At 39.1% G+C, this 18,574-nt stretch overlaps 1 protein-coding gene across 15 annotated transcripts in view; it reads right to left on the minus strand.

Moving 5' to 3' along the window:
• Positions 1 to 872: 872 nt before the first annotated feature.
• The window catches only part of LYPD6B (LY6/PLAUR domain containing 6B), a 153,093-nt gene continuing 135,391 nt past the window's right edge, over positions 873 to 18,574 (minus strand). For 14 of the 15 annotated variants that reach the window (XM_081142465.1, XM_081142476.1, XM_081142471.1 and 11 more), the window contains 4 exons: positions 11,818 to 11,970; positions 7,768 to 7,866; positions 3,143 to 3,273; positions 873 to 1,613 (listed from right to left, as the gene is read on the minus strand). In XM_081142465.1, coding sequence (XP_080998591.1) covers positions 1,449 to 1,613; positions 3,143 to 3,273; positions 7,768 to 7,866; positions 11,818 to 11,932 — 510 coding nt within the window. In that variant the 5' untranslated portion in view covers positions 11,933 to 11,970 and the 3' untranslated portion in view covers positions 873 to 1,448. The remainder of the gene's footprint in view (positions 1,614 to 3,142; positions 3,274 to 7,767; positions 7,867 to 11,817; positions 11,971 to 18,574) is intronic. The other variant, XM_081142470.1, reaches the window with a different exon arrangement.

Raw genomic sequence — 18,574 nt, forward strand, 5'->3', positions numbered from 1 at the left:
GTGGGAAGAGACTAACCAAACAAGTTATATGTGTGTATGCATAGCCCATGGACACAGACAATAGTGCAGTGAAGGCCTGGGGTGGGACCAGGTGGAGGCAGGCAAAGAGGGGAAAACGGGGGACATCTGTAATACTATCAATGATAAAAATACATTTAAAAAAAAAATCTTTTAAAAAAGAAGTAAAAAGTAAGCATATTAATGAAAGAATTGGCATTTTCATCTCAGAATACCCCAAAAGCAGCATATGTGACAACGCTGTCTTCTTTAAATACTGTTCATTTTTATGAATTACAAAAAAATTAAAAATAAGTATTTTTAAAACAACAACAAAACAAACAAAGACTCCATTAGGTAATCACTATACATAGAAGGGCAGTGTTTAAAGATCACCCCAAAGTGTAAAGGCAGGAAATCAGGATAAAAAGAATAAAAAGGTGTTCTTTTGAAATTCTGAGACAGATATAGAAAGAGAAGGAGATAAGGGGACAAAATGTTTTTAGGATGTCTTTAGAAAGGTTCTCTTGGTGGCCTGCCATTCAGAGGGAAGTTGACTGTGTGAGGAAGAGGGGGGGTCCTGCCAGGTTCTCTAACTTTAATCTGCTATTCCTGAGGGTTCATCATGTGATAAGGTATCATCCTCCTTGATCGGGGAGGTTTCCTGACATTCTTAATTCACGAATTTTGCATCCTAAGAAGTATACTCCCCCAAAAAGAAAATACTAAGTCTCTTTGGCATGAACTTTTACATTTCGGCCAGAAAATACCCCCAGGGTGCCTGGAAAACATAACTTCAGTGACCTCCTTTATGACACAGGTAAATCGGAGATCTTCCTATTAGTCAAGAAACACACAGCATGCATTTTACACTGTATAATTTAAAAGCTTTATTTTCCCCCTCCCCCACAATTAGCAAATGGGTTTCATAGTAGTTCAAGTAGGAGTTTTTCTCCTATACTTGCCTTTCCCATGGACTACACATTGTCAGGGAAATTGCTTTCTCATCGGGGGAAGGGTTAGACTTCCTAGAAACACTGTGAGCTAATCACAGAAAGAGAGGATCTGACCCAGCAGCCTCTGAAGGGGGTCAATGAGGTCAAGGAGTCCTTTCAGCTAAAGGCCTGGTCTGGCTGGGACAATATAGGCTACTACAAGCTGCCCGTTGTGGATGCTGGCAGGATCGTCCCTGCAAAAGTAACAAAATGCAGCCTCTTTGACCAGGAAGCCTGGAAGACAGCTAATGCCCTCATTCTGGGCCAAATTCCCTTCCTCAAGCCCAGGGCCTCAGGCAGGAGCATTTTAGTGACGCAAACAACTGTCTTCTGCTTTGGAGTCCAACGTGTACTCTTTACCAACTGCAAGACCAGGGTTCGCTCAGTTCACTGTTTACACAGTTTTTAGTCCGTGCTAAAGAGGGCTGGTCTCTGCCTCGCCTCAGAATGGTGGCATCAGATCCACGGCAGCAAGGAGACCCAGGCAAGCAGGGGCAGGCAGAGCGTGCGGGCGCTGCTCCCAGACGTTCTCTGGGCGTGCACTACAGCGAAGACCGCATTCGTGTGGTTGGTGGGTAATTCCACGTTGCAGATCATTCCTTCGCAGCAAGACCTGCACTCCTGTTACAAAAGGAAGGGGGAGGGGAAAGAGAACGAATAGTCAGAAAAAGAGGGGAGGGCGAAACAAACTAAACTAAACAAAACAGCTTCTTGAGCTCTATCTGAGGACAGCCAGAATGAAAGGGTGTTATCCAGCCTATGAGTCACCCAGGCCCTTGGGTAGCCTTCCCTCCACTGACCTGAAAGTAAGGACTATCTGGAGAATCTCCTTTTTAACTGTGATTTATCTATATCAACCCAAGCATAAGCAAGGGAAAGAAGAGGAAGGGAAACTGAATGAGACTTGTTTGATTGAGTCAACAAATCTTCTAAATGCTTGTAAGGAAAAACACTGAGACAAAAATAAAAGCTAGGAACATCGTGGACTGCTCATTGATTTTCTTCCTCAGTACTACTTGTTAGGGGATAATAATGACTCTCTATTGTACTAACACCTGATTACTATCATTACAACAGCAATGGCTTGCTAATTATGGATGCTGAGTGATGAAAAATGCTTGCTCCCTGGTAGCACAGGTGTTTGCAGGGGAAGCCATCACCTGCCATAATACCTGGTAAAATGCCTCACCCTGATAACCCTAGCCATTCATTGAGGCTTCCAGGATGGCTAGGGAAGATAAAGGCAGTCACTCTTAAGTATCTTTATCAGTGGTTTTTAACCTAGGCTGCACATCAGAATCTCCTTGGGGAACTTAAAAAAAAAAAAAAAGATCCTGGTGCCTGGGACCCCACCCTGAGGTTCTGTTTCAGTTGGTCTGGGATGCCCCCTACCACCACCACCACGGCTTATAAAAGCTCCCCAGGAGATTCTCCCATGCAGCCAGAGCTAGAAGCCCCTGTGTCAGAACCACTTTCTGTACACAGAGGCTAAAATAAGCTCTAAACTCTCGTGAAATTAACATACTCTCAAGTGAATTTTTTCTCAAACATTTCAGGATTCCAGACATAAAAGAGGAAAATGCTCATCTAGAATGAGAAAATCAGAGAGCTCTATTGCTCTAAAATGTATCTCTAGTTCATCATATTTAACTGAGGTTAATCTTTCAGACTCTCCCTTCCTCATCTAAGCAGAGGTAGTAGGCGAGGTTTCCTTAGTAAAAGGTGCCACCGTTTTCCTCTTTCCACCTGCCAGCTTCCCTGGGCAGGGTTCTTGGAATTTCTGGCCATAAACAAAATAGGTGACCTTTGTAGTACGTGTCATTCTCTCATGGATGGTTTATTCTTGAGCTTCCAGACCTGACTTCGGATGAGTCATCCCAAGTCCAAGGTCTAGGGTCTAGCCCTGGAGTCTGGGAACTATCATTCGCTTCTAGTACTATTATGTTTTGTTGAAGAACAGAAAGTCTTCAACTTCTCTTTGGCCTCCATTGCATCACTATAAAGGAGTCTTTTCTCCCAATATAAACATGTTCAACATATTACTTATCCTTCCTGCACCTCCAGGACATATCACTAACCATCACTAGCAAGAAACCTTAGGACAGCAACTTACACACACACACACACTCACACACACACACACTCCTTACTGTATGTTCAGAATCTCGGCTGTGCTGGCAGCCAACAGAATGGCATTCACTTCTGGAGGCACACTTTTTGGTGATGGATGTACTTCTTCCATGACTGGTGAAGTGATGAACTGTCAAACAGTACTGGGTATCTAGGCAGGAAGACAAGAAAAGGCAACTTCATTTTGCACATTGCAAAGGAGAAATTCAACAGTCCAGAAATGACTAACATTCAGGATGACCCTTAGGTTTCTAGACAAGAAATACAATGACAGAGAACTCTGGAGTTTTTAGGTGGTATTTTTTTAAAAGCATTCACTTATGAAGCACACATGTATTTTGAAAATGAATAGAAACAGGCACCTATCCTTTGGAGCCGGCTGAAGCTAAGAAAAAATCGGACAAGCTTTTCATCAAAACCACAGGTTTGCCCATTTCATATGAAAGTGTCAGTATCTCTGTCTCTGCCTCATCTCTCTCTCTCTGAAGCACATGTCCTATGACTCTAAAATAAAATGAAAAATGTGAATTCAAAATGCAGTGGATCAGAACCCTTCTTGTTGCATTATTCAACATTTGACACATTAATAGGCCATGAGGAATGAAAGGCAGGTGCTTCAAAGTGCACGTCAAGACCACCTTCCTTATTCAAAGTATTTCTATTTCTCTCTTCTTCTTTAACTGCTTCTTTCTCTGTCCCCTTCCCCCTCTTTATAGCTAACTCATTTCTACATGGAGTTATCCTTATAGCTTTAACTATATCTTTACAAATTAGTGTTTCCATATTCTTCAGATAAATACCCAAAAGAGGAACTGATGGCTCATGTGGTAGCTCCAGTCTTAGTTTTTTGAGGAGCTCCCATAGTGTTTTCCACAATGGCTGTACCAGTTTACATTCCCTCCAGCAGTAAATGAGGGCTCCTTTTTCTTTACTGCCTCTTGGATACTTGCTATTACCTGTCTTGTTGATAAGAGCCATTCTGACAGGCATGAGGTGGTACCTCATTGTAGTTTTGATTTGCATTTCCCTAACAGCTAGTGAAGCTGAGCATCTTTCCACATATCTGTTGGCCATTTGTATGTCTTCTTGGGAGAAGTGTCTGTCCAGGTCCTCTGCCCATTTTAAAATTGGATTGTTTTTGGTTGTTGTTTGAGTTCTTTCTATATTTTGAATATTAATCCCTTATAGGAAGTATCATTTGCAAATATCTTCTCCCATCTGGTTGGTTGCCTTTTTGTTTTGCTGATGGTTTCCTATGCTGTGCAAAAGCTTTTTAATTTGATATAGTCCCATTCATTTATTTTTGCTTTTTTACTCCTGCCTTTGGAGTCAAATAGGCAAAAACACCAGTAAGACCAATGTCCAGAAGCTTAGTTTTTCTTCTATAGATTTTATTGTCTCATGTCTTACATTCAAATCTTTAATCCATTTTGAGTTCACTTTTGTATTTGGTGTAAGACATGGTCTAGTTTCATTCTTTTGCAAATGGCTGTCCAGTCTCCCCAACTGTTCATTGAAGAAACTTTGCATTCTCCATTGTATATCCTTGTCTCCATCATAAATTATTTGCCCACATATGGAAGGGTTTATTTCTAGGCTCTCAATTCTGTTCCGTTGGTCCGTATGTCCGTTTTTCTGTCAATACTACCCTGTTTTGATTACTACAGATTTCTAGTACAGTTTGCAATCAGGGAGTGTGATACCTCTGGCTTTGTTCTTTGTTCTCAGAATTGTTTTGGCTACTTGGGGTCTTTTGTGGTTCCACATAAATGTGAAGACTTTTTGGTTCTATTTCTGTGAAAATGCCATTGGAATTTTGATATGGATTGCACTGAATATGTACATTGCTTTAGGTTAATTTTCTTTTTAGTAAAATTATGATAATAAGTGCCTTGACATTTTGACAGCATTGTTGTAAGATTTAACTAATAATAACAATTGTACACACATATTAAATGGGCACCACCAGCCAGGTACTCTTCTTACATGTATTCAATTATTCAATCCTTATAATAATTCTTAAGATAAGGCATATTAATATCCTCATATTACAGATTTAAAGAAAACAACAACCTGAAGCACAGTTTCTTGTCCACAGTCACACAGGTAGAAAGTGGTGGGAGGTAGGATTTTAACTGAGGCAGTTTTCCAAGGTTTGTGCTCTTAAGCAGATACTATTCTGCCTCTCAGTATACTTAATATTCAACTAGATGGTGCTGTAACATGCCCTCCAAGAGTAGCTGGCTTCTGGCATCAGGAGGAAAGGGAACCACCACATGCTTTGGCAAGACATTGAAACTCTACTCCAAACAAAGAAGAATTGAAAACTGGTAGCTGCATGTGTTCATTTAAAGTGTCACGCATGCTAAAGCAGCCCTAGAAAGTCAGAATAAAAGCCAGAGTAAATAAAATAAGAAATGTCATTCTTGTCATACCCTGTTCCACAGAGAACCTCTTTTAACAACACTAACAGACCACAGAAATAAAGCTGTGAGGTGGAAAGGAAACCTGAAAGGACAAAGAGCAATAGCTGCAGGCCTGTGGGCCCCAAGAAATGGTTGGTGATGCTTCCCTAAATAATGGCAAACTGAAAATGAGAGATTATACCCTCAGTGAGAATTGCAGGCTGTTAGTATGCTGGGGGCTTGACGGGCGCACAGTCAATGTGCTGGCAGGCATGTCAGCCCGTGTCGCTCTCCCACCCAGGGGGAGGTCAAGAGCTGACTGTCTTCCCCCTTACATCGCTGATGGATCCTTGGTGGTGGAAAGCGACAGCTTCCCCCTTTTGTTCACATGTTTCAACACATAAAATTCTAAAGCCCAGAAATACCCGTGCATGATCCTATTAAGCTGGCTTTGATTAATTAATGACAAATTGGAACATTATACACAGACCTAGTAGGAACTGTCTAGGTACCATTCAAAAGAATAAAGAAAAACATTTTCCAATGAGTTAAGGCACAAGGGGATGGACATCAATGTCCCAATTTATTACTGTTCCAACCCGTACCGCCCAGTTTTCAGGAGAATTTAAAGCAAATAGTTAAAAAATAATAACGCCCTGTGAAATAAGGTAGCAAAGAGAGGCATCAGCCATCCTCAAAAACTTTGTAATAATTGAGATAAATTTCTATAAAAAATGTGGAAACAAGTCCCCAAATGTGTACACTCATGTGTGTGCATGCACTCGCAAGCACACACACAATTTAAGGTTAATTGTTCTACAGCAATGTAAAAGAACCACAAGAAAAATTATTTTGGTAATTAATTATTCTTGAAAAGAAATAATGAAAAATACTGTCCGAGTAGATGTCACAACCACTGTACTAATTTATGGCATAAGATTCTCAAGCCCAGTAAAGGTCTTTAGTGTGTACTCTGTATTGGCTCCACACACTGGCTTTATCTGGAGGTAAGGCTATTTCACCGCTACATATAATGTGATACAAAAATTTCCAAAAGATTCAAGGGAAGAGTAGACAAAAACTAGTAATCTCTAACTCTGGAAGAGCATGTTTGTTTGTTTTTCTTGGTCTTTTACATCTGAAACCCTAAAAAATGGTACTTCTAAAATCCGAAGTCTTATCTCCTTATAGCTGTATTTCCTGGATTCCAAATCATCCATCAGACATCCTGTCTGCTTTACCTCCATATTAGTAGATACCAAGTCATTCAACTTTACTCCCCCTCCAAGCCACCACCTCAGTTCAAGTCACCATCTCTGCCAGAAGATAATAAAAGACCCTACTTGGTGTCCCCTTCTACTCTTATCCCCAACCATCCTTTCTCCACATATCAAAGAGCAATATTTTAGAACACAACTAGCATTTATATTCCGTAGTTTAAAACCCCCAACAGGCTTCCCATGACATTTACAATAAAATTCAAACTTTTTATCAGAAAAAGAAGGTCCTGCATGTCTGGTCCTTACCTCCATGGCATTCTCTCCCCATCTCCCACTAAGCTTCACTGGCCAGCCTTCTCCCTGTTCACTGCAGAGGCTAAATCTTTCCTCTGGTAGCCCTTGCATTTGCTGTTCCCCCTTATTACCACGCTATTCCTACATATCTCCATGTGGCTTGCTTGGTCATTCAGGTCTTCTTTCAAATGTACATTCCTCAGAGGAGATTTCCTGGACTGCCTAACCAAAGGCATCCATTTATTCTGTCAACAAATATTTACTGCGTGCGTAATATGGGCAAGGCACTGGATAAAACTAGGGATATATCAGTGAACTAAACAAACTAAAAATATACTCTAATGTTTGTCAAATGAATGAAAGAGTTTCCCAAGCATCAATGTATCTCAAGAGTACAAAACTTTTCTTTTGCTTTAGCCAGTAAGTATGACTTTTCTGGAGATATCATCAAGCATTTCTGAAATTCTTAGAATGCCTTGGTCAACACTGTGGTCTATTTTTTCTCCCAGGTAAGTACTATTTAAGAAATCCTTCCTCAGGAAACACACAACTACAAATTGAGGCTACACCATCAGTTTCCAAGTATTCTCAGAGTAGTCTGATGTCAGGATGGTCTCTTAAAAGAAATATCTGATTTCTATAGAACATCACCAGCTTGTTGGTTTGTCCAGAGACACCTCGATGAGGTGTGATCCCAAAGGAGTCTTCCAAATGCAGCACACTTACTTGGTGGACACCATTTGTCTTCTGCCCATCGATTGCAGTTATAATTATCTCCTGCATTTTCACAGGTAAAACACTTGAAGCTGTTTGGAAATGGTGTAGCTTTAAAGAAAAATGCACAGTGAAAAGACAAAAATTTTTAACACCAAATATGACACAAAATTAGCAACTTTTATTAGATCAAATAAAATTTACAAGCCATCATCCTTAGAATTTCTGTGTCTAGGGAGCTAGACTTAACTGCCAGACTTTGGGGCAATGTCTTTATTCCCTTTTCTTTAAATATTTCATGTATGAATATCTACTATAGAGTAATAAAAATCATTCTACAAGCCACTCTGAAATATTCATGGTGTTGTTCTGTTCAGTTTATAACTTGGGAATAGTGAGCGTTGAGGGGATGGGTAAGTGTGGCAGGAGCACTGGAGCCAGTAATTTGATACGGTTTTGCCCCTGAAAAGAACTGGAGTCAGATTAACCTGAGCTTGAACTCTACCCTTTCCACTAATTAGTTGTATGATTTTTAAATTCAAAGCAATAATAATATGTGTAATAATAGTAACTGAAGATTAAACAGCAGGTGGCAAGGAAAATATCTAGTAGAGTCCCTGGCACATCAAATCATGCTGGGTTCCATCTACATGTGCTTCCGTTATAGCTACATTTAACCTCAATCAAACAATCTCATTTGATATATATCAATTAGCATATTAGACCTTAACTAGGAATGTAAAATTTAATATAAGAATCACAGTAATTCTCAGGCCCTTATGCTAAGGCCAGGATGTTATGGAAAGGAGGAATTAGGAGATGCTGGCAGTCTGGTTGGAGAGCAACTAGTATGTTCTCCCTCTCTCTCTCTTTTTTTTTTTTTTTTTTGTCTTTATGCTTTTTTTTAAAAAAACCTTTATCTTGTTATTTTAACGGACAAAAAGTAAAAAAATACAATGAACTTGACATTTTTCCATAGGCCAGTGGATAAAGCCCCGCATAAAACTTTCAATTCTTCCATTTTTTTGAAAATGAAACAAAGATCCAAGTGAAACCCAAACCATACTGGTTACCTGACCACAGGTTGGGATGATAATTAGAAAGAAGTGGGTATTGCAGATACAGGGGAGCATAAATATTGTTGCAAAAAACAAGAGCAAAATACCAAAGTTAAAGTTCAGAGGAGGTGAAATTAAGTATTACAAATACATTTCAGTTTTGTCTATGTATGAAAGTAAATTAGGTAGGTAAAAAAATAATGAAATCCATTCTCACCTTAAATCAGTAGTTTCAAAAATACTAATACTTTGGTAAAAATAGTGAAAGGGTTAAAAAGTACAAATTGCTAGTTATAAAAAGGCACAGGGATGTAAAGTACAGCATAGGGAATATAGTGAGTAACATTATAATAACTATGTGCGATGTCAGATGGGTACTAGACTTACTAGGGTGATCACTTCATAAGTTACATAACTGTCTGTTCACTATGTTGTACACTAGAAATCAATATAATATTGCATGTCAACTATAATTGGAAAAAAAAATTTTAATCTAAAAATACTAATACTTAATGCTGGTGGGTAAATAGTTAAAGTACAAAATGGTGCAACCTTTTAAATTTAGTAATTCTAACTCCAAGCATCTATTCTAAGGTCATTAGCCAAATAAAACGAAAAATGCATTTATAAAGGTTTTTAATGCAGCATTAACATTTAGCTTGCTTGTCATTGTGTGTGTGTGTGTGTGCATATGCAAGCGTGTGTGGGTAATTATTGGGAAATTGGTTAAATAAACTACAGACCACCATATGATTTTTAAAAAATTGAATGTAAAAGGCATTAAAATACTTTCAAAAACATGGAAAATTATTCAAAATGTAGTGTAATGGCAGAAAACTGCTGTAAAATTAAATTTGTGTGATCTCAGTACCTCACATGTTTAAATACATACATAGAGGAAACAGTGGAAGGAAATATTTCAAAATATAAAGAAAAGCTCACTCTGAATCTTGAGATTATAAATAAATTTTATTTTCTTCTATACATTTCCTGTCTCTTTGGAATTTTCTATAATGAGCAAACATTATGTTTTTCTCTTTTTTAAAAAAATTAGTTTTGAGTTATTGTTGACATACAATATTATATTAGTTTTAGATGTACAACATAGTGATTAGACATTTATTAACTTATGATCACCCTGTTAAGTCTAGTACCCATCTGACACCATATGTCTTTAATTACAATATTATTGACTATAATTCCTGTGCTGTATTTTACATCCCTGTAACTATTTTTATAACTAGCAATTTATACTTCTTTAAAATAAATATATATACATATATACATAATTTTCAATTAGTTTACTTCCAACATTATCTTGTATTTGTTTCAGGTGTACAGCACAGTGGTTAGACAGTCATATACTTTACAGAGTGTCCCCCCAGATATTTCCAGTACCCACCTGGCATCATACAGTTATTATATATTATTGACTGTGTTCCCTATGCTGTACTTTACATCCCCATGACTAATCTGTAACTACTAATTTGTACTTAGGAATCCCCTCACCTCTTTTACCCAGTCCCCCCTCCCCTCTGGCAACCACCAGTCCACTCTCTGTGTCTATGAGTCTGCTTCAATTTTGTTTGTTCGTTTATTTTAAATATATATTTTTAATTAAAGTAGATCTTTCTTTCATTAAATGTTTTTTCTCATCATAAAATTGTATTAGTCTTAAGTTTGAAATTTGCCAATAATTTAGGTTTTATGAGAACTATGTCTGTGCTTACCATTAAGCTATCAGTATACAATTGTTACCAGTTTAGAAGTGTATAATAAATGATAGGTCAAGGTGTGTGTGGTATACGTGTGTATATGTGTGTATGTGGCATATATGTGGACACACACAAGCGCGCACACACACATGCTCTGAATGTCCTAAATAATAAAGGAAGTACAAAGTGAAGATCAATAATGATACAGGCTTCACTGGGGAGCAGTACAAAGACTGCGGTTCCCAAACCTGGCTGTGTATCCTAGTATCAGGGAAGCTTTTTTAAAAGAAGAGGGAGGGGAAAAAAAGAAAAACAACTTGTATCCCACCCTCCTGACTACTGAATCTCTGGAGAAGGGACCCGGGAATGTGTAGTTTTAAAGGCGTTTATCATGACTCTGATATTCTTCCAGGTGTGGGAACCACAGGCATTCACATGTCTGCCAAACAATTTCTATCTGTAACAACCTCTCTCTAATAAAGTATATCAGAGAAGTCTTACTTGTCTGAAGAGGGAGAAAGGCAGGGAAATGATATATGTATACAAGCACATATACACATACATATATGTATATAAAATATGTAAATATATATTATCCTATAGATAATATACACTATTTGTTTATTTTTAAATTAGTGGGAAACTTGAGTTTTTACAGCCTTTCCTAACTGTGCATAATATTAATGAAAATCCAAGTGTATTTCCTTCCAAATTTCATGAATACTAATCTGTTTTCAAGATTTTTAATGGCCATTGAGCCCTGGCCGGGTGACACGGTTGGAGCCTTGACCCGTACACCAAAAGCTTGTGAGTTTGATCCCCAGTAGGGGCATGTACAGGAGGCAATCGATCGATGTTTTTCTTTCACAACGATGTTTCTCTCTCTCTCTAAAAATCAGTAAAATAAAATAACATATCCTCAGTGAGAACTTTTAAAAATGTTTAATAGCCATTGAAAGAATATATCATTGATGCAGAAACTTCCTACAGCCAATGTCCTTCTCCAGTGAAGAGAGAAACAAAGAGCACTGAACTTCCTCGGCTAAGCCATTCTTAGAGACAGTGCTCAAAAGATTATTTTAAACAAGAACCCTTTTGACACTTCAGCAGGAAACCAAAGCATTTTACAGAAATGGGAGAGAATTTCAGAAGTAGTGAAGACTTCCTGTCTTATTCTAGGTATAAACCAAATGTTCTAGAAAAGGCAAAGTCACTATCAGTGGAAACAGGGACTTCAAATGATGACTTTGACCCCACAGTCATGAACTACGATGGTAACCACTACTTACGGTCGAGAGGAGGCCTCACGTTATAGAAGTTGATGTTCTTGGCAAATGCCCGGTTTTCTGAGAAGATAAAGATCTGGAAGACTGCTACAGCTAGAGCAGGACAGAGGGGCAGCATTCTGACCCTGGGTACGGGAAAGTCCAAAGCTCATATATCTACAATGAAAAGAGAGACCAGTTGAGTTTATATGCATTTTACACGTCAAGAGTACCTTTTGCTTCTCTTTGGAGAGCTTGGTATTCAAATATATTCAACCATCTACTCATTCTGTAGGGCCAGCACCTGTGTGTGAACTGCCTTCTTTCTGATGGGATGAAAGTTAAGCAATGACTGCCTTCTACTGGTCAGGCCTTTGCACTAGACAGCTGAGCTTTAGCAGGACACCCAGCATCCTTTCAGATTCCAGAACAAGCAGCCAGCTCTGGCCTGGCTGCACCCGGTCCATCACTGCCTCGGGCGGGCCCACTTCACTTTCTGCTGAATCACCTCATCTCTTAACAACCACAGGTCAGAGGCTTGTTCAGCTGAAGTTGCTGAGCCACCTATCTGTCCATTCCCTTCCGTAAGTAAACACGTTCCATAAATTTTGCAACTTTCAAAACCTGGAGGAAACAATAAAAGCTGGAGCAGTAGGAAGGACAGTAGGTAAAAGGACAATACGTTTGAGAAATAAAGTGTCTGCTGGGTCCCAGAGCACACAGGCACTGAGAAGAGAAAGAAGAGTCACTGTGAAATGCCACCCCCACTGGCTCCTGTCACACTGGGTGCAAAGAGAAGCTGCCCAAGGTTCTAGAGGAAACAATAAAAGTTGTGTGACTTGCTGAAAATCCTATCATGTTAGTCCTCGCCCATAAATACTGCTGCTTTCATAGAATTAGAGTAGGCAGGGCTGAAACTCAACAAACAACGGGCATGCTCAAAGCCCTGAGTAAAATATATTATTTCTTAAGATCTAGGTTCTACCTTCTAGACGCAGACCAACAGAATGACAATCTTCAGGATTAATGCTCAGCATATAGAATAGTGCCACTGACAGGTTCTCTTTGACAAGGGGGAGGTGCGGGCCGCAGAAAAAGTATGTAACTTAGAGTCCAAAGAGTTTGGTACTGGCTCTGCTATTTATTAGCTGCCTGGCCTTGGGCAAGCTCTTTAAATGCTATTAACCTCAATTTCCTCATCTGTAAAGTGGCTTAATAACATCCGCCCTGCCCACACGCTTGGGGAATTGTGAGCACCAGACACAGGCTCAGGTAGGATTACATAGAATTGTGTTTGTAAGAACACCTGTAATACTAGTTCTGTGAAAATGCTGGCATCTTAGAGTTCAATAATATTGGCTGAACTCATCTTTTTCCTGCTGAATCAACTGGCTTCAGTGGGTATAGGGAGTTTTTCAAAGAAAAAAGTTTGATCTCCACATATACGGGCATAACCCTTCACATGGGTATTTTGTTTGAAGCCAGCGTAACAATGTGTGGGTTCTATAGCCCGACTTCGCCCTTGTGTTGTGAGTATACTGGTTTTGCATGTGTGGCTAAAAATTCCTGCTCATGGACATGGAACTGATTGTTAGACAAACTGGATGAGATGCCACATCAGCATCTCATTCCAAGTCCCTAAGGAAGTACTCAGGGTAAAAACAAACAAAAAACACTTTAATAAGTTTCACAAAACAGTAATGTTAAACTTTATACGCTGCATTTCAGCTCAGTACAGAATCGGAACTAGTGACATATAAATATGTACATAATTCTACCCTGGTTCATTTCAGACACTAAAACTGATCTTTCACAGTTATTAGATTTCTAAATCCCGTTCTCATGCTCTTTCCGAAGAGAGAGACATTTAGCCAACTATTTTATACCTTACAGACAAGTGGTTGTACTGATACAAATTCTGCTTCTCCTATTCATTTCTCTGAGTTGGACTGTTCTGGATTCATTATGAATCTGTGGCCAAGTAATAGATATCCTTTCTTTATACCAGTGAAGACCCTTTGAGTCTGGGGGAGAAAGCTAATCCTTCCTTCACAAACTTCAAAATGAATGTGTTCCAAGAGCAATCCAAAGTGTTCTTATAATATGGAGATAATGCCTGAGATCATAGATTTCATATTGTCTATATTCAAGTCCCTTTTGTATCACTAAGCAACTATGTGACCTTGGACAAGTTGCTTAAGCTCTCCCAGCCTCAGCTTCCCCATCTGTAGAACAGGCATAGGGACAGGACCTACCTCAGTGCAGAAGTGAGGACTGAATGACACCATGTGGATGAAGCACTCAGCTGAGTGCTGGGCACATGTTAAAGGTGTATTTATCGAGCACTTTCTATTAAGTACTAAGGAGCACTGGTTCAAAGACCTACTTCTATGTAGCCTTATGCAAGTTCCTTAATCTCCCTATACCAAATTTCTGCATCTATAAAACGTAAGTAATAATAATGCCTATCTCATAAGGTTGTAGGAATTAAGTTAGTTAAGCACACTTGAACTAATTAGCTATGTGCTCAACATTTTTCTAATTCTTACTAAGTAAATACTAGTGTTATAAACAAATCCCTAAACTATCTGAAATCACAAGTCAGAACCCCTGGTTTTCCTCATGTAATCTCGGTGTGAGACCCAAAGCCCATTCATTCATTCATTCATTCAACATGCCATCACTGATTCTTCACGCCCAATTCACATTTTTATCACTGGATCCCCAGCAAGGTCTTTGCTCTCATGCGGTCTGCATTTTAGAGGGAGAAGTCAGGAAATAATATGGAAAAAAAACATAATTTCAGATAGTCATAAATTCTATGAAGGAGACATGATAAGGAGATACGTTAGTGAATAGAAGGAGCTATTTTACATATATGGTGAGCCCAGTGTGTCTCTGCTAGGTGACATTTGAACAGGTGAAGTAAATGATGAGAAGAAACTGTCCAAGCAAAGAGTCAGGGAACAGAAACCAAGATCCTATGACGGGAAGAAGTGTGCCTCGTTGGGGGGAATTCAGGAAGCAGCCCGTGTGCCTAGAGCACCCTGAGACGGGGAACAGTGTCAGGGAGTGGCGGGGCCAGGCCACACAGGCACTTCCAGGCCATGGCGAGGATCTGGCAAAGTCAAGACACTGTTTAATTTGAGACTATCTAGTTTTGAAAAATACAAAGAATGCTTAGTCTCTGGAGAGTACTTGGTCCCAAACTCCTAGCCCTATTTCTAGTTCCTGAAATACAGGAAGGCAAATAGTAGTGCATATGGAGGTACATAGAATGCAGATAAACCACACAATTTTTCTGAATGAAAAAGTGAACGGATGATAGACAACTTAAAACCAACTGAATGAAGAATGAAGCCAAGGGTTAGAGTTGTTTTTTGGTTTCTCCACTCCTCAAAACTGAGGGAATAGATGATCATAACCACTATACAACTGAGGAGAGTGAGGTTTAGAAGCCACAAGTGCACAGGTCCCAGCACACGGCCTGGGGCATAGTAACCCCTCGGAACATTTCCACACAGCTCATTGTACCTACTAGGCCTGGAAACTAGTGAGCAGTGAACCAGAGGAATGCTGCTTCTGTAGACACCAGATGTATCTTCATTTCCACTTTTAAATAAAACAGCACAGCCTTTTTCTATCAAAATTCTCTCAAACTGCAGAGGTTTTACCTGTCGAATAAGAGAGACACTAAATAAAAATGTCTCATTTTCCAGAGCATGCTTTATAGTCCGTTACCAGATCCTGCTTTCCCCCCAAGCACCTGTATCTATCTCTATCCATTTTTCAGTGTAGAGGTTTGTGTTAACATGACTGTTTTATTTTCACAACCAAAAGACATTAGGATCATGAAAAGGCAAATGACTAACTGCAGCATTTGAAAGTTGCTTTACATTTAGAATCATTTCACGAAGGGTCTGAACTAAAAATTATCTGCGGAGACTGCTGAGTAGGCTCTCATTGCAGTCTTTGTTGCAGAACAAGGTGATAATAGAGCTTGTATTTTGCTCCAGAAGGGAAAATAAAATCTTTAACACAAGTTAGACTAAAGCATTCTCGAACTTTCTCCTGGGCCATCACAGAAAGCAGAGTTCTTCATATAAAGGAGGGGTGACCTATGAGTTTCTTAAGATTATTTGCAAAATTTTGCATCTATATATATTTCCCCCCTAGGTTAAGTATCTCAAAGGAATCTGAGACCCACATAACGGTTAATAACAGCTGCTTGCTGTTCCAGAATACAGCCGTTATGATTCAGCTTCCTGTAACTTAGATGTTTTCATATTTTGACACTAAGGAAGTTCCACATATACATGAGGTATCTGGTCCACACTCAAACTCAAAACATTCCTCCCCAGACAGAGCTCATTACTGTCATCCACCTTTCCCAGGTAGTAGGCCTGATCTTCCATTTATTTTATGAGTCCTCTCTTTGGAAAGTATATTAATTCTTATTCCAGAATGCACTGTGCTTTTTTCTCCAAGAGAGGGAAGGGATTTCTGCAAGGTACATTTGTAGGGCTACCCCAGGGATGGGGAACTCTCAGGCATCCCAGGGAATGGCGAGTAGCCAGATTTGTAAAGTTAGGAAACCCCACCTGAGTGTTTGGCCCACTACTGCCCAGAGTAAAGGAACTATACAGCACTTGGTTAAGAAACACAACTATTTCCCAGGTTGGAGCCATGGTAATCATCTCATGCTGTGTGTGGCATTTTACACTTCATGGAAAACGTGGAAAGTTGGCTGGGCCTCGGGAAGTGGTGCATCCTTGACATCATAACTTTTGGGTGGGGGTAGGAAAATGACCTACATCAGGTGTTCTTTTTTTGGCTTAATGAGTTTGACTTTTATTAATGACAATTATCATTATACATACAGAGAAACTAATACTGAATAAATACTTTTGGGGAAGAACCATCATCAATAGCTATGATATATATGGAGCACCTTTCTTAACAAGTAAGAAAGACTATGGACAACAGGAACTAAGAAGGTGTCCAAGATTATGAAGAAATTATAGAGTTAGGAGAGTTGGAAAGGAAGAGACCAAACAGAGATGGCAAAGACTGGCATTTCTTGCATATTGCTAAACATGAGTCAGCAAGCACAAGGCCACCTTCAACAGCCAATAAAACAAATGAAATCAGCAATTTAAAGAAAGCAGGTCTACTAAGTCCATCATGCCTATCAACACTTACATTCAAGCATCACTTATCCCGCAGCGAGACACGATCATGACCAACTTTAATAGACCTGGCTTCCCTTGAAAAGAGAATAGAAGGGAAAGAGGAAATTAAAAATCAGTGCCAAAATTTTACTGAGTGGAATACATGAAAGCGCTCCTCTCAAAAGGAGAAATTTACCAGAAAACTTTCCCAGCCACCACAAGGATGGCCTACTTGTTTCTGGCTGGTAGGAGAGACTGGCCAGTGGGGACACTGGTTCCCATTGAATTCAGGAAGTGTGTTCCTGAAACTTATGCTGAGACTTCTAGCTCCTTTACTTGCAGGGAAACTGACGTCTGTCACTTGCTAATTCTTTCCCCTCTCTAAGTTTAAACATGAATTTCTTTCATTTTAAAGATTTAATCTAGCATTTCTATGTGCCTGAAGAAAAATATGAGACAGAAATTTAGCTCATGTTCAATCCATCATTTCCGTCTGAAAACACAAAATCTCGAGAATAGCATGTATTTGGACGACAAAATTCAATAGGGAAAACAGAATCACGACGCAACCTCTCCATGGAGCTTGTCCACAATGTTATGCATTTACACCAGGTACTGTGCTAAGCACTTTGTATACAATAGTGTGAAACAGAAACACAGTCCCTTGGCTCTCATCCATAACTGGAGCCAAATGTCAATGTGAGTCACTTAGTGAGATGTGACTGCCAAGAGTTACTATAATCATCTTTGAGGGGAGGAAAAACAACAGGCCCAGAATAAAATTCTGTTTCTACACTTACCAATCAGGTGATCACAGAGTTAAGAGTATCGTCCACATTTGCCAATATGAGAAGTGAGACTTAGAGCCATGTAAGTAATTTTCTAAGTCATTATGTGGATTGAGTGCAATTACATAGGTAAAGCACATTTTACTTAGGTGGCGTTCAAGAGATGTTAAGTGCCTGCTCCCCCTATCCTTCCCTCCCTCCCTGCTTCTTCAGACACCGTGAGCAGGAGAATAAAGATCCAGTCAAGGGATATAATTGTCCAACTCCATTCCCTACAAGCTGGACCAAATCTGGTCAACAGTGTCTAATTCTATGCACTCATTTCCTAAGTGGATTCAGAAATTCTCTCTATTGCAACCAAGTGGGAATGGATGATGAATATTCTATGATTTTTAGGGAAGGATAATAATTAAGAATTCCACTTATGCCATAAAAAGTCATAAATAGTATTCCATAACATTTCAGATCCCTGCTGTACTGTTTTAAAGAATACAAACTTAAAAAAAAAAATTACCAAGCACAGCATTGAAACCTCACAGAAATGAGTATCTAATTTCTAAACATACAGCTGTCCATTTTGCAGTGCTAAAGGTAGATGTTTTTCTTACTACGTGCAACCTGATAAAAGGTAATGTCTAAAACAGTGCTAATATTAAAATAATTCCATTATGCAGATTGACTTTAAATCTAATCATAAATTAGTAGAGTCCATAAGTAAGTAATTTAGGTGAAGAAATAGTCTAATCAACTTTAAAGACATATTTTTAAATGTGGTTCAAATTTAAGAAAAAACTAAAAGACACTTCCAAAGTAACACCTTTT

This window comes from Miniopterus schreibersii (assembly GCF_964146895.1).
Source record: "Miniopterus schreibersii genome assembly, chromosome: 7".
In the NCBI taxonomy this organism is placed as follows: domain Eukaryota; kingdom Metazoa; phylum Chordata; class Mammalia; order Chiroptera; family Miniopteridae; genus Miniopterus; species Miniopterus schreibersii.